This window comes from Ambystoma mexicanum, chromosome 7p, assembly GCF_040938575.1.
Source record: "Ambystoma mexicanum isolate Mex_15411 chromosome 7p, UKY_AmexF1_1, whole genome shotgun sequence".
In the NCBI taxonomy this organism is placed as follows: domain Eukaryota; kingdom Metazoa; phylum Chordata; class Amphibia; order Caudata; family Ambystomatidae; genus Ambystoma; species Ambystoma mexicanum.
Genome location: NC_090939.1, coordinates 59,728,166 through 59,754,815, shown reverse-complemented (window position 1 = coordinate 59,754,815; position 26,650 = coordinate 59,728,166). Strand labels below are relative to the sequence as shown.

At 47.5% G+C, this 26,650-nt stretch overlaps 1 protein-coding gene across 3 annotated transcripts in view; it reads left to right on the top strand.

Moving 5' to 3' along the window:
* The window catches only part of TTF2 (transcription termination factor 2), a 1,006,608-nt gene that overhangs the window by 369,974 nt on the left and 609,984 nt on the right, over positions 1-26,650 (top strand). For 2 of the 3 annotated variants that reach the window (XM_069635772.1, XM_069635773.1), the window contains exons 12-13: positions 14,827-14,977; positions 19,455-19,550. In XM_069635772.1, coding sequence (XP_069491873.1) covers positions 14,827-14,977; positions 19,455-19,550 — 247 coding nt within the window. The remainder of the gene's footprint in view (positions 1-14,826; positions 14,978-19,454; positions 19,551-26,650) is intronic. The other variant, XM_069635774.1, reaches the window with a different exon arrangement.

The following is a 26,650-nucleotide window of genomic DNA, read 5'->3' as shown; positions in this document are numbered from 1 at the left end:
TCCGGTGAGGGCAATACCATAGCATATGTATGTAAGATGCTTGATCCGTACCACACCTGGGGCAATTTGGCGGAACGCTGCAGAACATACGGTCTCTTTGGTGTATGATGGTATCTGTGTAGCACCTTGAATTAATTTAAATTTAGAGTTATAGGACACATCGTGGGTGCAAGCACACATTCGTAACCATCTCTCTAGTGATCTCGATCCCTCTCCCAGCTGCGTTTCAGCTTGGCAAAGGAGGGGGCTGCTCTAGTCTGCAATAAGGAGTAAAACCTTGACACCTTCCCTTTGAAGGACTAAAAGGAACAGAGTTCCGCAACTATGGGTTTGTCAGGTGGTAGGTTGGGGGAAATCGGGGTATCTGGATTTGAGGTTCTTCCAGAGTGAGGAGTATTGTAGCCACACTGAGGGCCGGCGTTTGAGGGAGAGAGGGAGTTCAGGCCACTCAATGAAGTTGCCCTGTTCGTAGGCATCAGAGTGTCAAAGCCAGCATCTGTCCAGCGAGATACAACAGCTTGTGGAACATGTAGTTCCATAGTGGCAGGTCCCCGTGGAATGGGTGAGGTGTGTCGACCATTGCTCAGAGTTTGGTCAATGCTAAGGATGTGCTAGCCACGGGGTCTGCGGAATCTGGGTCAGGAGGAATAGGTTTAAGAATCAGGGAGCCAATCACTCGGTCACAGACCGTTAGTTTCTCCAGCCGAACATGTGGTGTTAGGGATAATTCTCTTATAAGGCTAATTTCCCAAACCTAGTGAGTCCCCCAGCAGCTTTGCTGGATTTTTGGGGTTTGTATTTTTCTCCTAAGAGTGAGACTCTCTTCCTCCCACTCTTAGGCATGATTTGAGGTATGTCTTTGACTTATTGTGTGCTTAAGGGCTATGGTGTCTTTTACTCCATAGGGTCATCTGTTTTAGTGTATGGGTTACACAGCACCCTCAGTGCAGTAACACGGGTGTCTTAGTGACCCCCAAACATAGACTCCATACCCTGGGACTGACTACTGTCACCCAGGGCATGTAAAGTCACCATGGGCTTTACTAGTCCAAAATTGTGAACAGAACCAGTACAAAACATCATATTGTGGAAGTACTGGAAAGGGTTAGATTGCCCCTGGGTCTGCTTCCAAGGGGGCACTGTCCAGTCCCCCCTTGTCGAGTTTCTGGCTGGAGGCATCCGTTACCACACAAAATATTCCACCGGAATATTTTTTATGGGATTTTCCCATTGATTTTAAACGCACCACTTTTTTGGTGCAATGTTAGATACCGCCGGTTTATTTAATATAAAATCACCGGTTGGGTCTTTTCGGCAGAATTCTTTTCCAAAATGGCGTTTGTGTCCTTCTCTGTAACTCCAACCAAGGTCGGGCCCTTTGTTCCACTTTTTGGCGGGCTTCTCCACAGAAGCCCTCCAACTATTGCCACTCTGTCTGGGTTCCACAGGATGTGTGGGTGGGGGAATTGGCACCCTGGACTGCGTTGCCTTAGCAACCCAAGTCGCACTCTGTTCTGATTGGCCCAGTGGTGAGCCACCCAGCTCACCACTTAGTATGTATGAGTGACAGCTAGGCTGTTGAATGGGTTTTTTTCTGCATAAAAGCAGGGCTTTTGGGACTGGAACTTCAGAAGTCGCCACCGGACCTAAGAAATCCGAAGAGGGGAGAAGCTGAGCCATCTGCAACAACACCACCGGTGGAGCCCTACTGCAACGACCTCACCACTTTCCTGACAAGAGATCTTCTGCTGTAAGAGTCTTCTCCCTTTGAGCTGGTGGGAACAACCAGTTCGTCATTCGCCTTCCAGGACGTCCCTTGGTCGAATCGCCAGTGCCAAGCACCCCGGCGGCCGGATAGCCAAGCTTCACCACTGTGACCGCGAATAAAAGGAATGCACCTTTTAACCGAACGAACTCCGCGGCTGGTCTCTTCCCTGCGCAGTGCAACGACTCCGTTTCCTCCTCGACGGGATCTTCTCTTCCCCTGGTCGAAACCACGAACTGCACTCACTGCCAGGAACTGCCACTGCTGGAGCTTCCTCACTTTAAAGGTACTGTGTTCCACCTGGCCTCCCTTTCCACGGTTTGCTAAGGTGACCCTTAAATCCTTGGCTTTCCAACTGGTTTGGCCCCCAGACCTTCTAACTTTACCTTTCGCATCAAACCAACGTCTTCAACATTTTTGCCAATACTTTCGTGCATTTTAAACTGTGCGATCTTGGGCACATTCCGCCTTGCTCCATTTAAAGTGGGCCTGGCCTATGAACTTTGGCTCTACACTAGACTCTGCCTTCACTAACTTGCTGTGGTCTTAGAAAAGTGTTGGGAACTGTTTTATTTTCATGACCTGCCTTTTTGTCTCCCTTTATCTTAATTATTGGAGCGCCATCTACGTTACGCGCTTACATCTGTTTTTACAAATAGTGGTGTTTTGACCTAGACTTGCCTAATAATTATCAAGGGAGGTGTGTATACTTTTCTGATTGTTTTTGAACTTGCTTTGATCTATAGTGCTTAGTGTATTTCCTAAAGTGTGTTTAAAATAAATAATTATATACTTTTGATACCTAGCTCTGGTCAGTGTTTGCTTGCTCTACTGTGTTTTTAGCCCTATTGTGTATCCTCTGTATACTTCCCTACTCGTCTTGAGAGAAGTCTGACTGCTCAGCCACAGCTACCAGGTAAATCTGGGTGGTGCAGACTGCTACCAATTGGGTTTACTGCTTACTCGTGTAGTATTAATCTTCTTGCAGTGTTCCCCAAGGGAACTGCACAGGATTCTGCCTAACGTGCGGGGGGAGGGGGAATCAATGATGTTAAACCAATGAGAGGCGAACTGAGATTGGGCTACCACCCAGTATCTGATGAAATCTGGGGCGCTAAACCCACCCAATTCCTTGGGGCTGGTCAGCGTAGATGGTTTGAGGCGGACTGCACCTGAATGCCAAAGGAAGGTGTTACTTATATGGCATAGTGATTTGAAGAATGCGTCCCCAGGCCATGCAGGCAGATTGGTAATCGATAAAGAAGTTGAAGTAATACTACCATTTTAAGTATTCCAATCCTACCTGCTAGTGAAATGGGGAGTCTAGTCCAGCTGGAACTTTTTGTAGGCAGGTTAGTTAGATAATTCTGGTAATTGTCCTCGTGCAAGTTTCGCCATGTGACCGGAGACTACCACCCCCAGGTAAGTGATGCGAGATTGAGACCAGATGAATCCACATAAATCCAAAGGGGGTTGTGTGGAGCCTGTAAGTGGGAATAATAAAGATTTGGAACAGTTTACTTTCAAGCCAGATATGTCTCCAAAACGGGCAACATCTACTAGTATAGGGGCAAGGTTGGTTTCAGGGGAGCGGATGTACAGGAGGGCATCATCGGCTTAGAGGGAGACTAGATCGAATTGGCCCGCTGTGCGCAATCCCCTACGCGAGTGTGACTTGCGAATCATGTCAGCAAAGTGTTCCATGGCTATGGCAAAAATGAGCGGGGAGAAAGGGCATCCCTGTCTTGTCCCTCTTGATATCTGGAAGGGAGTGGAGCACCTGTCCTCAGTGTGGACTCTGGTCGATGGGGAGGTGTAGAGTGGCCTTACCGAGGTTCGGAATTTAGGGCCGAACTTGCCTATGGCGAGTTCTCGAGAAATGCATTTCCACGAGACCGAGTCAAATGCCTTATGCATGTCCAACCGCCTGTGTGGCTGGGCTGATTCTGCTGATCACATTGAAGAGCCTTCTTAAGTTCAGGGATGCGGACCTACCCGGGACAAATCCCGCCTGGTCAGGGTGGATGATGTGGGGCATGTATGGGGCTAAGCGGTTGGCCAGTATTTTAGCGTATATTTTAACATCACTGTTAATCAGCGAGAGTGGTCGATATGAGCCGCACTGGGTAGGGGGGCTTACCAGGTTTGAGGAGCACTGTAATCAGTGCCTCCCAGAGAGATGGGGGGGGGGGGTATACCCCTATCGCACGATTCTTCCCATAGGGCCAGTAAGTGTGGGGCCAGGTGAGATTTGTATTGCTTATAAAAATCCATGGGGAGTCCATCCGGGCCAGGGGCCTTCCCAGATGCCAGCGACTCAATGGCCTCAGTGAGTTCCTCGGGAGTGAAAGGCCTCTCCAGGAAGATGCTGGCGTCAGAGGACAGGACTGAAAGGGGGAGATTCTCTAAATAGGAGCCAATTTCTGGTATATGGGGACCATCGACTTCGGAATACAGGGAGGTGTAAAATGATAGAAACTCAGAGTTGATATCTTGTGGGGAAGTGGCGAGTGAGCCGTCAGGCCTCACTATGTCCGGAATATTGGGGGCTCCGAATTTACGATGCAGCAGCCTAGCCAGCATTTGGCCCGGTCGCTCTCCCTCGCTGTATTTCCTTACCGACTGGGGGGGTAGGGGGGAGTCCAGGAATTTAACCTCACGTTCTGCAAGGCTACGGAACCTGTCCTGTTCCGAGCCCAGTGCCGCTAGAGTGGTTGGGGAGGGATCTTGAGCGTATTGGGACTCAAGGTTAGCCAGGGTTAATTCGCTAACGGAAATATCCGCACAGATTCCCATCAGAATGCCATAACCCTTGGAAATGGCAATTCCCCTCGTATACGCATTGAAGGATTCCCAGAGGACAGCTTGCGTTGTTAGAGTTTGTATTGATCTCGAAGAATTCTTCAATGGAGGATTCGAGTTCGGTAGCGAAGACCTGATCGAGAAGCGCATGAGGGCTCATCCTCCACTGCCTAGTTTTATCGGCGTCCAGACCCCCAGTTCAACTAAATGAGTACCGGTGAATGGTCTGATAATGTTCTGGGAGGATAGCCAGGTGGGCCAGGCATCTGACCAGCATGTCCGTTATGAGCCATCTGTCTATTCTAGAATGTGAATCGTGAACTGAGGAATAATGGGAGTATGTGCGGGAATCGGGGTTTATTAGTCGCCAGGCATCAACTGGTGCCAGATGAGGGAGCGTTGTAAAGATGGTATAGGCTGCTCTGGAGAGTTGGCGAGGCCTAGAGCCCGACCTATCTAGGGTGACATCTAGTATTGTGTTGAAATTGCCTCCCCACAAAATCGGGATCGGGGGGTAGCCTTCCAGGATAGAGGCTAGGTATAGGTAGAAGTCGGGATTGTCGACATTCGGGCCATATATGTTCAAGATGGCTACCTCCTGGTGTTGCAGTTTGCCGATGATCAATACATATCTGTCAGGCTCTTGTGTATTAAAGTAAGAGTGCCACGGCTTTGAGTGGAATAGTTGGTATAATACCTCTGGGGTGCCCACTGCTTAGCGAAGTGTTCACATTGCTCAGAGCGGGCATGGGTTTCTTGTAAGCATAACATTTTAACCCTGTGGCGTTCAGCATGCAGCTGTATCTGCCGCATCTTTTTGTGATTACCCAACCCCCGGATGTTCCAGCTCATAAAAGTCAGGTCGGCATTAGCCATTCGTGTAAGGGTATTGATTGTATTTATGGAAAGGGATTAGCAGCAAAAGGGAGTCGGTCGATCTGGATGCGCATGGACCCCTATCTGTTTTCATGATGTACTGCTATGGCACATGCGGTGCCTCCGGTGGTTGTCAAGACTTTTTTAACCACAACGTCCCATCCCCCCGCCCACATCCCTCCCCCAATCAAAGGGACGAAAACCCAAACAGAACCATAACCACAAACTTCTAGGCATCTACGCCTGGGGATCTGTTGGCTAGCCTGGGGATGGCGCACCAGACTGGGGAGAGTGTGAGGAGATTATGCGATACAACAGCATTAACCAGAGTGTTCGATATAGGCACGAGGTGCGGAGGGGCGATGGCCAAAGAGGGAGAGGGCCATTGGAACCAAACAAAGTAGCCATGGATCTTGAAGCACCACCTCAGGAACGTGATGTAGACCCAGAGTGGCCGAGGGCGGACTCAGGATCCCGGGATCTAACTACCGGGGGCCTGGAGGTAGATATAGGATAGTTACCGAACTGGGGACTTATCAGGACATCAAACGTCTCTAAACACAATGAGTCTGTGTGGCGTAAAAGGGCCACATTTGCGCAGGATTGATGGAGCAACAAGAACAAAACTAACAGCTAATGCACTACGTTCGAACAGTGGCCAGCATAGGGGGCCTCGCCTACGGTGGTCCCATATGTGGCATAGGTACGGACAATAACAGTGGACGTAAATCTCGTAGTAACAATGAGTGGATCAACCCGGGAGATGTTCGTCTATACATTTCGAGGCCTCTTCTGGAATAGTGAAGAATGTTTGGTTGGAATATTCGATCCTTAACTTTGCGGGAAAGAGCATGGAGTATTTAACTCCTACATCTCGGAGTCTTTTTTACCACCAGAAAGGTTTTGCGTTCTTGTTGCACAGCAACGGAGAAATCTGGGTACAGGTGGATCCTTGCCGACCCAAGAAGTAGCTCCCCCTTGGCCCTGGCCGCCCGCAGAAGGGCATCTCGGTCCCAGAAATTTAGGATTCTGGCTATGATGGGACGAGCCAGTGCCCCAGGTCTGGGTTTTGCGGTCAGGGAGTGGTTTGCCCTTTCAACTGCGAACTGTGTGGAAAGCCTAGGGTTATCCACGATTGTTAAAAGGATGCATTCCACGTATTCCTCCATGGGCTCCTTGATGTCCTCGGGCACGCCAACAATTCGCAGGTTATTCCGTCTAGAGCAGGATTCGAGGTCATCGGTTTTCTTCTCCACTGCCGAGACTCGACTGGTGAGAGTGGACACAGGGGCGCAAAGGGAAACCAGGTCGTCCTCAGCAGTGCCAACCCTTGTTTCGATCTCGGCAACCCGGCTGTCTGTTCTTTCGATATGAACTTTTATAGATGAGATGGTGTCATTCATATCGTCCAATTTAGTATGCAGCGTGGTGAAGCCTTTGCACATGTACTCCAGCATTTTCTGCGAGTCATCAGGGGTTAAGGATGTCGAGACGGTAGGTGATTCCTCTGGGGGCTCGGCCGGCGGTCTGGAAGGTGTCTTGGCGAACATGTTTAGTGAGCTTTGCTTCTTTCCAGCCCCAGCTCCCTTGGTCGTGGTGACGGCCAGAGTAGGGTTCCAGGGACCCCAGAGAGAACCAGCGATCAGGGTTATCCAGTTTCCACGTTGACAAATGCCCAGGGAGGGGCTGCAGGAGGACGGTGGTGAGGTTTGCTGGGTGCAGTGTTAGCGTGACCACTCCCGGTCAATCCATGCCCACTGCGTGCCCCCCGCGGCCGCAAGGGTGTTTCGTTGTGTTGGTAGCACAGGTCAGATGCTCCACTACAATAGTACAGGAGGGAATGGCACGGAGCGATGTCAGTGGGGGTCCCTGAGGATTGGCCCAGTGAGGCACAAAGTGTGGTCAACTCGATCACTGTGGGCAGTTTTGAACAGGCTAATTCAGATGGTCAAAGGAGGACTCCGCCTCCAGGCAGGATCGTGTGGATCGCTTAAATAGTACGGTGCAACTAGAGGACTGCGGGGTAGACACAGCGGATCTAATCCAGGCCCAGTGAGGCCACGGAACCCACAGGATCCTGTATCTGCAGGTTATTACAATTGGTTTTGGCGACCAGCGAGGCCCCACAAGTTAGTCCAGTCGTATCAATGCTCAGTGGAGGGAACAAGGAAGGCCAAATGCTTATAGCCCCAGCGATGGAGGTGTGCAGTAGGGGTGTTCACTAGTGTGCTGTCCAGCACCGGCCTTGAGAGCCCACAGCAGCTATCAAGTGTTTAGGGGAGTGGGCCGCCAGCACCAGGGGCAATGGTGCAGCGTGGCTCGGGCATGACCGCAGTAGGTGCCCCCACAGACGGGGGGGAGGGGGGGGTAGAGCAGTGCTGCTTCAGTTCTTTATCTTCAGGGCCCACGCGCCAGCCCATGCGGACCTGATCGGGCAGAGGCACACCCATCACAGTAGGTATGGAGGATGGCGGGCCGTGAAGCGCGCAAGCGGCAGCCGGGGCCGGCCGCACAGGACCACAGGAGCCGGTCACATCTACCCCCCTCCCACACCCTCTACCTTGTAGTTGACTGGCTCCAGTGTGCTCTGGGAAGCGGGGGGGGGGGGGGGGGCAGACGGTGTGCAGGCGCAGGGGCCCGCGGCAATGGCTTCGTCCCACATAGTGCTCAGTCAAGCAGCGTGGGGAATCCGGCACCTCTGGATGTCTCCGTAGTCGGTGAGAGGAGGCAGCAGCAGTACCGGGAAGGGGCCAGAAGCCCAAGGCAACTCGCAGAAGAGTGGCGACGGGAGCGCAGAGTGATCCTGCCGACCACGGCAGCCCGGGGCGCCCCGGGGGCTCGGACGCCCCTCCCCCACAGCGCCCCGCAGCACCGCGCCCTCAGGTGGCAGGGAGAGCCGCGGTCTCCGGAGCCGCGGCGCGGGGAGCGCCAGGCACCCACAGCCCCAGCTGAAACGGGGGGGGCACAGCTCAGCCCTCAGGCCACGTTTTAGCTCCGAAAGTCCGCAGGGATGCAGCGGAGAGGTTCCTAAAGAGGTGCAGTCGGTGCTATGAGGATTAGCTGAAGGGATACATTCAAAGTTTATTCGCTCTCCCCGTCCAGAGCGCAGCACTTAGGTGGCCATCCTGCTTCGGCACAACAGCGCCCCCTCAGTTTTCAATGCTTTTCTGAACAGTGAAAAGTTTCATTTCTAAGGTTGAGTGGTGGTGCATTCCAGTTCTTGGTGCTAGCACAGAGAAGCTGACACCACCAGCTTTGGCTCTTTTGAAAGTCTGTACTGAAAGCTGGAGTATTGGGCCCATTTAGGTCTACTTCCGGGCACCTGGTGAATTAGTTCTGACGGGAGGGTGCGGACAGAGAGGCATCTGTGGGTGATGGTGAGGGTCTTGAACAGTATGCGGTCTTTGACTGGGAGCCAGTGGGCATCCCTTCTGGCCTGAGATGTACTCCCTCCTACAAATGCTTAGAGCGGCTCTGAGCAAATTTTGTCTCTGCTGTTTTAGGTTTTTGGATGAGGTGCCTAGGAGCAGGACATTGCAGTAATCCAGCCGGTGGCTCTGCCTATGTTAAGGCAGTTTTTGGCCGATAGGTAAGGTTTTACTGCGTTGATGACTTAGATTGTGAGAGCAGCTCAGGATGAGATGGCGCTGACTTGATGTTTCATTGATGGGGTTGAGTCCAGGTATACACCCAGGGTTTTAACTGCAGCTGAAGCCATGATTACAGTACTCTCAATGCTGAATGTGCTGTGTTGGCTGTCGAGTTTGTTCAGAATTTCCTTGGGGCCTACCAGTAGGATTTCTGTTTTGTCCCTGTTGAGACATAAACCGTTAGCTGCCATCCAAGCCTGGATGAGTGCATACGTCTCCTTAAGAGTGTTAAGGTCTTGCTAGTCAGAGCCGGAGAGGGGTAGCAGAATGTGCATCATCGGCGTAGTTTGTAAAAGCAATGGCGTACTAGTCTAAGTCATTAGAGAGGTAGTGTGAAGAGATTGTAGAGGGTGAGAGTGGTACATGATCCTTGGGGGACTCCAGGCAATGTGGGAGGGAGTGGCTGAGGTCTGATTATAAAAGACCCTCATGGCTCGACCTTCCAAGAAGGATGTGATCCAGGCTGTAGCTTCCCTGGAGAAATGAGCAGTCTCCATGAGATGTCTACATAGGATCTTGTAGGCGCCAAGGTTGAAAGCGGCTGACAGGAGAAGCACAGGCTTGCCTTTATACATTATTTCCAATAACTGATTCTTTAGGTCTAGCAATGCTGACTCTGTACCATGATGTGGACGGAAGTCAGTTTGCCTTTTCCCCAGAATGTTGTGGGATTCCAGGTAAGAATGAATTTGCAGATATGCCGCTTTATCTAAAATATTTTAGCAAGAAAGGCACAGTGGTGATTGGCCTATAGTTGTTAGGGGAGTCTGGATCGAAGGTTTTTTTTTGTTTTTTTGTTTTTTTGCAGCAGTCTCACATGATACATTGAGGGAAGGAGGGACGATTCCAGAAGCAAATGAGGCGTTGATGAAAGCTTTGAGAAACAGAGCGAGTGTCTCTAGTCTTTGATCAGGCTGGCTGGGCAGATTTCACCCTTGCAAAGGGAGGGCTTAATATGTCTCATGAGTAGGACTTCTGATTTAGTTATCTTTGAATGTAAAGGGCTTTAAGTCATTCAGCAAAGTGTCTTTTGGTATAGGCATGGTGTCGGGATCGGTGATCTTGGGCCGGGCCCTTGATTTTTTTTTTTTTCTTTTCTGGAGGGTACTTATTTTGTCTAGCATGACATGTTGAATCTTACACCATGCCTTGTCTTTCACTGTTTGTTGTGTAGAGGTCGGAGGTTTGACAAGTTCTTTAAAAATAGATTTAGGCTATATCTTGCAAGCAGCCTTACTGGTCTTTACATGCTTCAAGGGTGGTAGTGCATACACACCCCACCTTTATGCCAAAGGTACCATCGGAGTTCCACTTCAACAAACCTTTGTTACTGCCTTCTTTCCGATTCTGTTGTCGCCGGCGGGGAGGGCTTTGCATTTGCTGGATGTTGCTTGTGGCTTGAAATTAATTGTGGCGCGTACAAAAGATTTTCAGTAGACTTCTCAGTTGTTTGTCAACTTTGGGCCTGTGAATCGGGTAAAGGCTTTGTCGGAGGCTTCCATCTCCAGCTGCATCATGCACTGTCGTCGACTGGCTAGCAGGCCGCTGCCAGGCCGTCCGAGAGCCCATTCCACCAGAGCCATTGCAGCAAAGGCAGCGTTTCTCTCTGTTGTGCCCCTGCTCAGCATCTGCAGGGCTCTTACGTGGTGGTCCTCACACACCTTCACTCGGTTCTACTGCATCGGCAAGGATTCCAAGGAGGAGTCCCGAATCTGCCAAGTGGTAGTAGGCAACCTGTTTGAGTTGAGTCTGTTCTAGAGGTGAGTGTTTATTGCTTCTGTTGAGCCTTGCCACCTCCCGTGTTTGTGTATATGTACTGCTGTGTAATCGTTATTTATGAGCATGTGAATCCATGCCAAAGCCCATGCTGGAGAAGGTTTATTTACCTGTAACTATTGTTCTCCAGCTTGGGTCTGGCATGGATTGACATGCAAACCTTCCCTCCTTCCCCCCCCCCACTGTGGCTCTTCTTGGTTCATACTGCCACTTTACATGCTTACCAAATCTGAAGATGGCCACCAGGGGTGGAGCTTAGGGAGAGTACTGTCATTGGCTGGGGCAGTATGACCCAGAGGACAGTGATTGGTTTAGAGGAGAAATAGTTTTCAAAGTGAAACTGTTTTTTCTTTTACTGAGGATTAGCTGCCTGACAACGGGGAATATTCATGAGCATGTGAATCCATGCCAGACCGATGCTGGAGGACAATAGGTAGAGGAAAGTAACTTAAAGCAAGCCATGTCTGGGGGGGCGGGGTGCGGACATTTTTTAAGATGTAAATGTGTGTACATATGTCTTTGTGTGCTTATGCGAATGTAAAGTCTTGACTACCTCCTGGGAGAGGAGATGGGTGGTAATGTCTTGACTGCTCTTCCAGCTGCCACTGTTGAGTCATGACGGGTTAATCTTCCTAATACCTTGTTGGGTAAGATTTTCTTATCAATGATGAATCTTCCTGATCTGTGTCAACCCCAGAGCTTTTTGCTGCACTGGTAGATCATTTTTCCCTATACCTCGGTGATTTGGAATCTTTTTATGGGTGTCATTATAAGACTCTCCATAGTGTCCTTTAAAAGTTATTCTCTTTGACAACCTTTTGGCAATAAGTGCCTATTGTTCATGGGCTGCCCTAGGGGGGGTCCCCTTTTAACTTTCCCTGGCTAACCTTATGAGAAATACTGTACCCAAGGGTAGAAAGGACCTTTGGATTCCTTTCACATTTAATTAGGTATGACCTGTACCCCCCACTTTATGTGGAGTGCTGGAGTGATATTGAGTATCCCCTTTCTCATTAACTGTAACATTAATGTTACAAGGACAACCTTACATTTAATGGCTGGTGGCAGTGAGCCTTTTTTATTAATTCTGTGCACTTTTACCGTGGGCGGTTTGCACAGCCCCGGTAAAACTCATGAGTGCACATTTTACTAAAATGGCCCCCGACTTCTTTTTACCATTTTAGTGTTTTTATCCTTTCTTGTTCCTTCGCCTGACATCCAGGGCAGGAAATTCCTTTGCCTTAACTTTCTTTGTCGTGAATCCTGTGGATTCCCCGCCCAGGATCCAGAGTGTCTGTGAAGGCAGGAAGCGAGGGAGGGATCCAAAACTCGGCAGCCCTTTGTCTTCCAGCCTGACTGCACAAATCCAGTTCAAACTGGAAGGCTGGCTGTCTTGAAAGGACTACCAACCCCCCACGTTTGAATGTTGCAAGGCTGTTTGATTGGCTGGGTACCTGCATGAAAGTCTGATCCTGGAAGCTGAAGAGTAGTCGACGACTGGAACCAAAACTGAACAGGAAGATTTAGAAACCGCAGCTGAGACGATTTCCAGAGAGCCTGCTGTAGCCCTTCCTTCCAGTCGACCTGGAGACTTGGAAAACGACCCCGACCTGTAGCCTGGTGAGACCCATTAAACACAAGACCTGCTTTTTGAGCCATCCCACGTTGTGCTACGACCTTGCGGGGCTGCAATACATCAATATCATGGGACCTCAATCCACTGTGCAGTGCACGGTCTTGCAAATTCCGAATCTCGCAGAAACTTCGTGGGCATCCTGCTGCATCTCCAGAGGCATGATTCTGGTCTGAAAAGTCCCCTCAACAGACTGGACCTTGCAAACTATGAGAATCAGACCAGCGATATTCTGTCTTCTGTGCTCCTGAAAAGGCACAAAATCCACAAGAGCCGCATCCAGCCACAAGGAAACTCTTGCCTGGAGCCTTCCCCTGTGATCACTGCTGCAAAAGTTATTTCAAAGTTCTGTTTTATTGATAAATCATCAACCAGGATTTTGGCTGCAGATCCTGAAGTCTTCCTGCTGCAACTCTTCTTCTGTTCTGATGTGCTGTTTGGCTGGGGTATTTTACCTACCTTACGCCTTTGTGATTTCTGTATAGCTTTGCAGAGTTTTCTGTGATTGGGAGGCCACTCATCCAGTTCACCCAGGCCCACTGTGGAATCCTCCTAGGGGGTCTTCCCTAAAGTCCCTGGACCCTCAACTAATTTTAAAGTTAAATACTTGTTTGAACAGTCTTCTTGTGTAACTCTGACTTTGTCTGCAACTGAACCCTATCTCAGCCTGCCTACAAGTGGCACCTAGCCCACTAGGGCCCCTCTACTGCCTCTGATTGAACTCCTGCTATAGAATAAGGGAAGGACTGGATAAGAAAGGGGATCTCCCTTGAAAAGAATGACAAGTGTTCAAATGTTACTTATAAAATATGTTGGTTGGTAACTGTAACTCTGAGTGCACAGTTAGAAAAGTTCTTACTTACTTTGAATGTGTGTTGCGCTATTCTGAAAAGTGTGTATATATACGGTTAATTTACTCGCCTGTGAATTGGTTGTGCCTCTTCCCCAAAAGTAATGATGTCGAGTTCACTTTACTTTTCTTGGTAGAATAAATTTACGAGTGTCCCAAATTGTGTCATGCTTACCCTGACTTGCTGTTAGCCTGTTCAGAATAAGTCTGCCTAAGGTTATACTTATTTCTTAAATTGCTGATAGATCCTTTAAAAAGTATATATGTTTTACTTACCTTCTGTTAGCTTTGTGCCATCCTAAAAAGTTAGTAGTTGCTTCTCAATCTGTGTTCCACTGATCTTAAAAAGCTACTATAATAGAATGTTACAACATTAGGTATTACCTGCCTAGAATAGCTGTGTGCCATTCCTGAAACATGTTCCTTTAGCTGTAGCTGACCTTGCTCTGCCTGGTGCATACACAATTTGTGTAAAGAGTTCTAGCTTATTTTAGCCTGTGTTCCACTGATCTGAAAAGCAGCTGTAATTATATATTACACCAAAACGCTTACTCACCTAGTATAACGGTTATCACAAAAGGAGTAGAGGTGTGTATATACTGTTCCTTGAATCTGTGTCCACTAGTCGGAAACATATATTTGCAAGTTGTTTGACTGTGATTTCCTTGTTGAGTGTCAGGGTCTACTACCCTTGTATTACTGAAAGTAATCGGAATGTAATCTATGGTCTTGCTCACCTAAAAATACTGTTGGGTGTTCTAAATAAGGTCTGTGCTTTGATCTGTGTATTGAAAGCAGTGTTTTTATAATGTGTTAATATGCTTTATGATGGTACTTACCCAAGAATCTCTTTGTCTGCTTGTGTATAAAGTAAACCCTTTATTTTTACAATACATAGTGTCAGTGTTTCTTTGGACCATATGTAATACAATTTATTTGTACTGATTCTATAGCCCTCTCTCCCTCCTAAGATGAGCCTTGCTGCTCATCTCTGCTACCCTGAACTCGGGTGGTCCAGCCTTATACTAAGAGTGGAGTCTTGTACTGCCTCAGCTGAATGGTTTTACTAGGCCCTTAGTTGGACTTCAGAAAAACTGTCCTAACAGCCCTCTCCAGAGGATGTTTAGAAATATCTCCTTTACTTCTCCCTTTCCAAGATCTACTTCCTCTAAAAGCATAAATATATCCCAGAAAGATCGGTGTGCCTTTACTCTGATGGTTTTCCTGGAGCTCTCTGCCAGTCAGTAATATGCTAATAAAGAATGGAAGATAGCCGGTTAATACAGCTAATGAATACCATTTCTGAGGTCCAGGCACGCACCTGAAATATCCTCAGTGGCCATCCTTGTACCACTTCGACAGCTAGTAAGTACTTTGCTGATGAATGTTTCGATCCTTGTCCAGGCTCCTGTTTCTTGTGATTGTATTTGCGTTGCTGCTCTTTTCAGTAACTTCATCAATTTAATAATTTTAGATTCCTCAATCGTGGCCTCGCGTGGCACTTTGATAATCTGCCCAGCATCCCTGATACATCACTGGAAGAAGGAAGTGGAGAAGCGTGTGAGCAGCAGCAAATTACGAGTGTACCTCTTCCATGGACCCAACCGTGAGAGAGATTCTCGGACGTAAGTGCTACTGAATGGTCCACAGATCAATTGTCCAATGTGTCAATGCCCTGTCAGTTCTGTGACTGGTTTCACTCCATTGTCAGTCATACATGTGGTTTTTCAGTCTGGGCACGGCTAGACTGCAGCAGTCAGTGTGCCATTGCGCAGCTCTTACTTGCTGTTCCTCTACCCTATCCCTTCACTGTGACAAGTTTGATTTGGAGCAGAGCTGTATCCTCAGGATGGTAAATGAGTTGTGAAAAGGAGGGGAATTTTGGCCAGAATTACACGGATGGGGATGGGGACCAGACCAGGAGAGTTGGGGAGTGGATTGTATGCCCATACAATCTATTAGCAGAGAGGGCTAGCATAAACACATGTGTAGGCTTGTGCCCCTGTTGGCGAGATTTCTCAGTTGTATGCATAATCCCCTTTCCTAGTGAGACCACTAACACTTTTTGCTGGACTTCTGAACCTTTTTCTTCTTCCGAATGAGGGTTCGCTCCCTCATTCTTTTCTGATCTAATCATGGGAACTCTTTCTTTATTTTATGTAGTCTTTCATTCCTCGATACCTTCTAAAGGCATCTGTTACTTTTGAAGCACACAGCACCCTATGTGCAGTTTTGCTTGGAGCCCTTTGAGGTCTCCTTTTTTTATATTTTATTTTCCTTAAAAGCAAGTGTTCTTAAGGATTGGGGGATACTTTTTATTCTTCCTAGCTTTTCCTTTTGAGGGATCAGCACACACCACCTCAAGTGGAGTGATGAGAGGATACCTGGTATCCCTCCTCTCTCTGCTTTTGTAACTTTTTTGTTAGTTACAACCCTATAGTTATTGCTGGTAGCAGTGGACGTGTTCTACCAACGTTTGTGCAGTTTTCCACCACAGGCTGTATCCACAGCTGCGTTTATGCTCAGGAGTGTCACCCTTGTGGCACCTTTTTATTTTTACTATTTCTTGTGTGGTTGTTCTTTCTTGGCTATTCTGCCATCCAGGGAGGGGGAGGTCTTGATGTGAGTTTTGTCTGAGATCCCTTTGTGTTGCCCACTGAGGCTCCAGTGTGTGTGCGAGGACTTGAAGCATGGGCGGATCCCGAAACTCGGCTGTCCTTTGTCTGCTGATGTGCCTGAATGGAACCAATTCCCACAGGGTGGGGGCAGCTTGGTGGGGTGGGGTGGGGTGGGGTGTGGTGTGAGGGGTGGGCTGTCCTGATTGAAGAGACTGCTGTCCTTACCGGGTTTTCAAATACAGAGGAGCTCCAAAGAGGATGACTCCTTCCCTTTTGGCTGTTGGGACCAACAAGACGACCTGCAGAATGAGCCATCCCTCGATGTGCTGGCACCTTCCAGGGGGGCAAACAGCAAATACCAGGGGACCTCCGACCCTATTGCAGTGTATCGCCTTCCGGTGGACGAATCCCCCCAGAACTTTAAACTCCAATTGGACCTTGAGAGGCAAGATCCCCCCCCCCCTCCTCAAAGTCCCCATCGGCAGAGTGCAGGATTGCAGTTTTATTATTTTAGGTGGATTGACCAGGCGGTAATCGTTCACTGCTGGAGCTTGTGAAAAGGTGCCAAAACTGCAGAGTCTGAAGAATTCCTTGCGGAGGGTGCTTTCTTGCGACTGCTGTTTCAATATCCCTTCCAGAGTCCCTCCTTTCGTCACCACGACTAAGGAACAGGAGACCAGGTCCATCACTGCTGCATAGGAGAGAATCCAGCTGCATCTTTGTCAACACTCCTAGGGTGTTGTGGGGCACAAGGTAGTACTTAACTCGAGCCAATTTGTCACTCCTGTCTCACTGGAGTGCTGTATGCAGAGTCTGGGTGTTCACCCATACCCATTGCCCAGGTTTAACAGCTTGTGCACCTATAGGGAGTCATTTCCAAGGTGCCTGTATTTTTATTCCACGAAAGCATCCTAATTTAAAGTAATTATAGTATCCTGTGGAACTTTACCTTTTCTACTGCTGCATCTTTGTCAACACTCCTAGGGTGTTGTGGGGCTCAAGGTAGTACTTAACTCGAGCCAATTTGTCACTCCTGTCTCACTGGAGTGCTGTATGCAGAGTCTGGGTGTTCACCCATACCCATTGCCCAGGTTTAACAGCTTGTGCACCTATAGGGAGTCATTTCCAAGGTGCCTGTATTTTTATTCCACGAAAGCATCCTAATTTAAAGTAATTACAGTATCCTGTGGAACTTTACCTTTTCTACTGCTGCATATGACTTTGCACCCCTCTTCACCTGACTTTGAAGAACTCTTAACTAGTAAGGGAATGGACTGCTAAAGTATAAGAATGATTGAAAATTATTACAAAGTAGTATATTGCTGTTGCTAGTGCTGAATGACCCCTTTCCTTACAACAGAACATTGTCTGAGTGACTTTAAGAAGTGAATTGATGTATCCTTGAACTGTGTTCATGACTGGTGCAAGCCGCTACTATTGAAGCATTCACCTGTAAAAGTGTTGCTTACGTTTTCTATTTGTGTTGGTTAGTCTAAATAGTATTTACTTGCCTTTGCCTTGTGTATATAAAATAAATCTATTTTACAGTAGCTACAAGTGTTTCTTTGGGGCCATGTGTTTGAGTTCAGTATATTTACCTACAGCCTCAAATCTTCCTCAAAAGATGAGCTTGGCTGCTCGGCAATTCTACCAAACCTTTGGGTAGTACAGACTTGTACTAAGAGGTGGGGCCTTTATACCAAGGGAAAGTTTTATAGGAATAGTTTTATCGGGGCTCCCCTAACTTGTTTTACAGCTGATGAGATTGAGTAGTGTTGGATTACATTGACTCTTGGTTGTACATGTGTCCAAAGAATCCATCCGCAAGGCTGGCTCTACCTAAACTGTGACTACTAAATAACTAACATGGAACCCTTTAAAGCAGATGTTCTGATCAGTCTTACAGTAGAGAAACGTCAAGATGTGTAGAGACAGAGGCCTCAGTTGTAAAGGAAAGACACGTGAACTGATCCAAAGCTTGTTGGATCACCAAATTGTTGAGCAGGCCTGTAACCGCTACTATAGGAATAGACGTGTGAGGATGATTTAAGAGACAGTATCACTTGGTCCTCATATTGCAGAAAGTGAGAAGTCGTGAGAGAAGGATACGGGAATGCCTGTTGAGCTAGCTCTACTAGCCTCACCCCTGCCTCCTCATAACATGACACCAGAACTTGTTCTGGAAATTGAAAAGATGAAAATGCTAATAGAATTCAGCAAACTGGAAATGCAATCAGAAATGGGGGGGGAGGACTTAAGAAATAACTGCAACTTTGAGAAAAGGAAATGCAGCATGAGTAGGAAATGAAAACGTCGCTGTCATGACCCTTGCCCCTGGCCCTCACTGGCAAGTCAGCTTTCCAGTTAGGGCCAGGTCAAAGGCCTTAAAACCTCATCCTAGAGTCTCTTGGAGTCAGTCCTGGCGCCTTTGGCACCAGGCTCATAACCATCATGAAGACCAACATTAGAATGGGACTATTTACTTGAAACTATTTAACTTGGGATGGGTGGGGGGGTTCAGCCAACATGGAGGCACACACATAGCTCAGTTACAAGGAACTGAGCTATGCGGTCTAGTCTTTTGGGTGTGGCAGGCCTGGGACTATTTTACCTCGACTACTTTACCTGAGACTATTTAAACCGCACCCAAACCGCAGAACATGCTTTGAGTTATTCTGCTGTGGGCAGCGTAACGCTCACCGTGTCCAGTTCTTTGATGCCAATTTACCTGAAACCAAGGACCTGCAGAGGGAGAGAGAACACTACAAAACTTACCTGGAACAGTATTCTGTCTTCAATCCATCGCCGACTTCAGTTCCACTCACCTGAAGGTACGAACTCCATCATCCGGCACTGCATGCATCCTGGAATGCCATAGCAGAAAGAAAGACAGCATTAGTAAGCGTTTACTCACGTTTCCTCCCGAATGTAGAAAGCCACACAATTCTTACCTGGGTAGTAATCTCCTGGTTAGTATCATTGCTGGAACATTATGGCGCTCGGCGAGGAACATCGCAACCTGCAAGGAGAGAAAAGACACAGGTTAGCAGAATAAAAGGCGAAACAGCGCCGCGCATTACTCACCGGACAGCATCGCGCACACTGCGCTTTCGCCTACCGGCCCATGCTCATCTTCAGCCTGCATGTCAACACCAAAATACCTTTCCATACCTAAAAGGAAAGAAGCAAGACATTATTATTCGAACTAAACGGAACATAAGAACGGCATATAAAGACTGTAAAGCAGCAAACCTACAGAGTCGCAGCAGACCTGGATTCCCACGGGGGGGCTTGCACCAGTGAAGTAACTTGGTCGCTGCTCGCCCCGACATTTATGCGCCCCTGCCACGAGGAGCAGGACAGAGAATCCACCTTTTACAATATTAAGGTGAGAAGGCCCAAGGGGGAGGAAGGAGTTGAGGCAAAGGGAGGTGGGAAAACATTAAGACAATCTGTTATTGACTCCAGCTCTCCTTTATTGCAGACCCATCTTTAACCAGAGGCATTACCAAGGAACCGGGAGAGGGTTCGAGAGTACAGATCATCGAACCAGGGCGGGTGGCGTCCCCGTGGATACCGGGTGAGCGTAACAGTTGCTTGGCTCAGCTTCTGTTTCAAAGTCCTCTTTGCCTGATATGTCCAGGTTCAAGATGCCTCGTCTCCCCAAGGATTTGATGAGTGTGTTTGATGTGGAAAATGATATTCTGGATTGGTTGGGAACTTTTGAATTCACATGTAAAAGTAAGGGTGAACTTGTTCCATGGATTCTCTTGTTCCCAGAGTAGTGGTGATGCTGTGATGGAGTTGAATGGTACTGATAGTGAAAATTACCACTTGGTTAAGACCGCTCTCCTAGCCAGGTTTGGGAAGACCCCCTTCCCAATACCTGAAAAGGTTTAGAGACCATAAAAGAAAGACGAGTGTTATGGGCATCTTGGGTGTGTTAGAGCCTAAAATGGGTAGATTAAGGGCCATAAAGTGAGCATTTATGATAGTATGAGTCTTGTCATGCTAGAAATTTTGATGCCTGTGCCCCTGAGCAGAGATGGCACCTTCCTGACTTTAAAGAACATCTACCTAAGAAGGTAGCACTAGCTGCTGACTTGTGGGTAGCCAACAGGGCTACTCACAGGGATTCTGGGGGTTCCTCAAAAGAAAGGGAAAAAGCATACGAAAGATGGGAAAGAACATTTGCCACAAATCGCCCCCTCTACGCTCCCACCAAAGAGGCCTACAGAAATCAAAAGTTTAAATTCCCCCATAAACCTCATAGGGCCAGTGAACCATTGGGACCCAAACCATAGGGTGGTTACCAGAAGATCCCATGCCAAAGGACTTTTTAGAAATGTGTGGTTTGTGGGTCTGGTGACCATGTGAAGGAGATCACATATGTAAGGGTAAGCATTTAGGCACCCCTTCTGTCTCCTTAATCTGCACCCAAGAGGGAGACGTTCCAGTTTTCGCTCAGGTTGAAGAACCCATTGGCATTCAAGCCAGAGTTGTCCCTGGGAACAGAATTTTGGAAGTTGAAGGCGAGCGTCCCCAGATAGGACGATCCTCCCCACAATGAGAGACAATAATGGACTCTCCCAAGATGTGAATAAGGCTAGGACAAAGTGCGGGTGAGCTTAATGGGAGTTTATATAAGTCGAAATAGGGCATGCAAAGGACTCTGCAAACTCCGAGAGCGCTCTGTCTGACGATAGCAAAGACGGGCGTATATATTTACAAAATGCGTCATAAGAACCTATACACTATAGGGGGCACATGTTCGTAGGGATTGGGTGGCGACGACTAACTATAGGTGCAGCTGTGATGTAGTTTGCCGTGGTTGGTGGACGTCACTGGTTACCCACGTGGGCCGGGCAGGTCAGCTGGGCTCATCCGGGCGGTGTTGTTGTGCCAGGCGTGACCAGTGTCATTGATGAACGTCTTTCTTGGCTTTCTGCCCTAAGGCCACGCACACCGCATTAATTCACTATTGCAATATTATCTTCCCCGGTAAATCTTCCAATAGGTTATTCTACAGGTAATGCAACACGAGAGGAATGCACCTTGAGTGGGGTCCTTTGGTAGTACATCAATACATGGTTACCATCATCCTGTTGACCGGGTATCATAGGTCGCGAGGTTGGGTCTCAGGGCAAGGGCGAGCTGTCCAAGTTATCATGTCTCGTTAGAAGTCATTATGAGTGTGTTGCTATAATATTGGGTGTCCTAATTTTACAGGGGGCATTAACCTGGGGTGAGCCGGTGGGTCGTGGAGCCTAAGAAAGGGCACCTTCTGGCCTACGTTTATGGCCGGGGTTTACTGCTGGGTTGTAAATAATTCAGGTGGCTGAGGTTGGCCCTGGGAGCTGCGGGGGAACGTGAATGCTTGAAGCTGCTCCAGCCGAATTGGGGGAGGTGAGGCAGAGCAGCACAGGCCTCTGCTTTCCGTCTGGCAGGCTTCAATGGGGAGGAAGGGGGAATGACCTTGGATATGCCCACAATGGTATTTTCCTCGTGTGTTGCAGATTATGTGGAGGAGGCATAAACATTTGTATAATGTACAGTACTCATGGATTCTTTTCAAAGCTTATGTTTTCTACATTGTTAGTGCCTTTACATGGCCCTTTCAAATGTGTTACCTATACCCATTTTGCAATTGATATCTATATGTATTTAACAACCACAACATTTTGTTACATTTCTATGCATGCACGGTAAGCGAGGTAGTAGTAAGGTTGGTGGAGCACGCATGAACACTGGCCAATGAGACTGATGGCAGTGACACATGGTGAGCTTGGACATTCAAATACATATTATGCATTTTCGTGCACAATTTACATGAGCTCCCAATGTGGTTGACTTTGTCTTCCTTTGCACTCTAGCAGCATTAGTTCAGTTATGGCATAGGATCTTGGGGGGCATTCTTCTCGGCGAAACATATTACATGAAAACCCCGGGACACTTTTACCATTTGCGCATAGCCACGGGGATGTGGGTACTTCAACCAGAATGCCATATAAACACACATTCTGCCACCTTCATGGAGGTTACATGTTTTAATCAAAAAGGTCACGGAGAGAAGAGTTTCATCAGAGGCAGTTTGCTCATTAGTATTGGGGGCTCTACTTTTGTCGGGGGACCATTTTACAGTTCTTTTCCACCCCGGCCCTGCTGGCCGGGTCGTACTGAGAACAGTGATACACTGCGGAAGGTGAATGTTAGTGTTTGCATCTAGCACTAGCTCATGTCCGTCTGTTCGTGGGAACGGGCTCTCAGAGGATCTGCCAGGGAGCTGCGGCCGCGGGGACAAGTGAGACTCTCCAAGGGTGGGGGCCGCGCTGCGGCGCACAGTGCTCATGCCATTTTGATTTCACAAGATGGTTTCCAGGGCCTAGTTTAATGCAGCATGTTTGGTCAATGTTTTCAGCCAGTGGGCAACCCGCCACCTGGGCCCTGGTGGCAGGGGGGACCCCTGATGAGCCATGGACTCCACAAGGGGTGGGGGGGGCAGTGGAGAGGGGGTCCCTCGGACCTATCCTCCCATACAAAGTCTATAACTCTTTACCTGATCTAAAGAGTATTATAAAGGCAGTCAGGACACCCCTGCCCTTCGACACACTGGGGCCAGCAGAACTAGTTTCTTTCAACCTGAGGATGTGGCAAAGGCATCCAAAAGGCTCACCATGTTAGCAGGGTGTGAAGTCCAAATGTATCCCATTATGCCAGCTACCATTAAGTTCAATGATCTGACTGTAAGAATCATTCAGTGTTCAGTCTGAAGTGCCTGATAGGGTACTGTTTTGAAATTACTTGACGGCCATGGTGTAGTCTCCGGCACACCAAAGCCCACTTCTAAGAAGTGAAGGTAGCTTACAAGAAAAACCTGAGTCAACCTTGAGACCAAGGAGAAATCCTGTCTCAAAAGCAAAGAAGGGCCTTAAGCCCAGACCTTCCTCCAAGAACAGATATACTAGTAAAGAATAACTCCAGGTCACTCCTGTGACCCCCACCTCCAGCTAAGGCTGAATTGGTGGAAGAATACCCTGAAAACTCACCTACTGTTGAAACAGAAGTGGAGGAGATTCAACTCCGTCTAGTGGATCTTGGTTCTAGAGACCATTCTGAGCTGCAGGCTTTGCTTACAGAATGTGGACCCTCTGACACTTCAGCGTGGGACAAAGAGTATCCCCCTCTTGAAAGTCTGCGTCAGCAGGCGGCTTCCAAGATGGAAGGTCAAGAACCTGGCAAGCATAGACTCCTCTACAGTGAGCCTACAAAGACTATTCCAGGGGACCTCTGGAGACTGGTGGTACCCCAAGAGAAGAGACCAATATTACTACAGTTGGCCCCATGAGATCCTTCTAGCTGGTCACTTCAGCACCAAGAGGACCCCCTTGTACTCCTACTGGTCCAGGATGGGTGCAGATGTAGGAAAGCATTGTAGAAACTGCCACACTTGCCAATCAACTGTAAAATGTGGTTCCAAGAATGCAACCCCTTTAGTGACCCTCCCAATGGTGGGGTTTCCTTTTGAGATGGTGGGGATTGAAATTATTGGTCCCCTAGACCCTACAACCTCCTCAGAAAACCGATTCTATACTGGTTGTAGTAGCTACTAGATGCCCGAAGGCCATACCTATGAAGACTGTTGCTGCTCAGGCAGTGGGTAAGGCCCTACTTGTCATTTCTAACAGAGTAGGTTTTCCTAAGGAGGTAGTATCTGACAGGGTTAACATTTTGTCACACTACATGCAAGCCATGTGGAAAACTGTGGGGTCACCTACAAGTTCTCAACATCCTATCATCTCCAAACCAATGGGTTGGTGGAGAGGTTTAATAGAACAATGAAGAGCATGATAGGTGCTTTAGAGCTGCATTATTAACACCCCGGCAGCTTTTTGCCGACCTTCCGGTACCAACTAGATTCCTGCCAGCTCTGATCATGCCACCAAGACCCATATGCCAACACTGTTCCCCCCCACCCCTCCTGTTATTCTGTAACAAATGTTTTTGAACCACCGCCAATCAAACTCTCCACCCGGCCATCTACAGAACTCCATAAATTGTGCCCTCATGCTGCATCCCCCCTTCCATGGCTAGGCCCCCAGATCACCAGATTTATAAGAATCTCCTCAACGAAATTGCCCCCAAGAGCACCACCCCTACCACCACCTCCTTGCCCAATATCACCGTTATCAGTGATTGTAAAGGAAAGCAATCCCTTATGCCACCTAAACAGTATAACATGAAGACCTCCTGCAGACCACAAACACCACATAAGAACGATAACCTTCCTCAATCCGCTTCTCTCCCTACACAAACGACCCAATGCCCATTACAAAAATTGGAAAACTGTGCATTGCCCCCGCCTCCCCCTCCCGTTTGAGCCCCATGGGGGATTATAACACCTTGGAACTGTGAGTGACTTGGAGAGAAACAATGAAGTCTCTGTATATTTGAACTGTGTTATGTTTATATTAGATAACTGGACTTGGCCACAATGTCCTATTGCAGTACATCCTTGCATTTGCTTTGTTTAATGCGTATCCTGATAGTTTTAGCCAACATGTTGACTCTAGTGTTTTAGTTTGTAGGCCCATAGATCCTCTAGTTCATCCACCCCATATCCCCCAGGGACATATACCCAAGGGTTGCACAAAAACACTTATGTTCTGTTCCATCTCCTCCTACTCACTGTTATTTATGTAGTCAAGTGAAGGTTATCCTGTGCCATTTTAAGTCCCTCTGATTCCCATAGGTATTCATCCAACCCACCCTGGTGTTTCAAAATAGGTGTTATACTATACGTTGCAGAGTACTGTGTTGGGATTGTGCTTTGTCACAGTACTAGCTTTGTCACAGTACTGAATCCTGCTAGGTTATCTTCATGGCAGACAGTAATGACGCAAAAGGGTTCTAGTTAATCATGAAGAACACACATTAGCATTTCTCCTATTGAACTATGACAGAACAATGGGTTAACCAAATAAACCAATAGCAGATGTGTAATAAAAATCCTCAGGAGCTTTGTGATTAAAGACAAAAGGCCAGACCCAATTCAGCCAAAAATACAAGATGAGGTTTGGGGGTATGTTGCATTTCCCCTCGTTAAAATAAACTGAGATGAAAAATCTACCCAAAAGCACCCTAAAAAAAAGAAATAAGGTTGAATAATGTATCTTAGCTGTCTGTGCTACATGCATTAATAGTTAAGACTCTGAAAACAATTTACAACCATGTTTTAGTTCTTTATTTCTTGGGTTCACACCGTAACAATTCCATGTATATGTCCGCCCAAGGATAAAAGGTGTCCTTGAGCAAAAGAGACCTCTCCAAAATGAATGGTTGTGAATTTGATGAATGAATGGCTTTTAGAAAAAACATGCATTGCTGCCTGAATGTTGTGATTATAACACTGAGCAAGTGTGGCTTATTTACCAATTTTAAAACCAGGTTATTGGCCATGTATGTCATTGATGCTCCTTAAATATAGGTGAGGTGCAGACATGGCGGGAAAGCATGCGCATTAAAAAAGAATAGAAAGAAGCCATATCAAGCGAGCTAACGCCACAAACGATAGCAATGCCCAAACCATGCTTTTGAGCTGACAGTCCCAAAATACTGTGTTCAGCATAGCATTGAATGGGAGGAAACCGTGTAACCAGGAGACATTCATGTTTTTCACAGATTCAGGTGCATTCATTCGAGGACATCTTCACTATGCTAGCATGACTCTGTTACAGAGACCCTATAATAGACCTGTATGGCAATTATTTTAAATGTTGGCTCCAAAGTTCCAGACTCCAGTGTCTTGTAATGCGTTTTTATGGATTGTGGACTTATGAATCTTCCTGATATGGTTAAAGAATGCGTCTAGTCAATCTTTTCTTTTTCATGCTCCGTGTGAATCTCACAACTCCCCAACTACAGATTATGGGCCTGATTTACAAAAGCACTTTACAATGGCGCAATCCCACTGAAAAATGCGGTGTAAATCAGGCCCTATGTGATTTGGCTGAGGGATGCCCTTAGGTATCAATTCATATATTCAAGTACCAGGAACATGCCCATCACTTGGAGGCATGGAGGATTTGCCTGTGGGTCCCTTCAACTCCCAGCCCCAGTGACTTTGTGCATGCAAGCACCTATATGCATCAGGGGACAAGGGATATAAAGGACTAAAGGCAAAGAATTGTGGCCACATTTAATAGACATAAGTGTCATGTCCACCAAAACATAGATTATCTAGGCAGCCTTAACCAGGGATGCCAGTTAACCAGGAATGTCCAGTGAAATAGTAAGGTGACCAGTTCCTGCATAATTACCCACAATCCTCTGCCCGATCACCCTGAAGAAAGCCCAGTGCAATGTGAAGGGGGCCGAAACATATAAATAGAATGCAAAGAATGAACTAATATCTGGTGACTATACCTTGAGGTACTGAAGTGGGGAGCGCTTTTGTGTATATTCATGATTATAAAGTTTGTCTTTGGAAATATTGTGAAAACGTTTTATATTAACTGTCCAAAGTGGACATATAGGAGCTATTAGTAAGAGTTGGAAGACTCTGGTAAAAAAACAATATTGTGTTGAAGCATTTTTTTCTGTACTTTTGTAATACATCATGACCTTATATGTTGATTGATATTCATATATTTTGGATCATAAAGTGACAGAAGGTAGGGATTG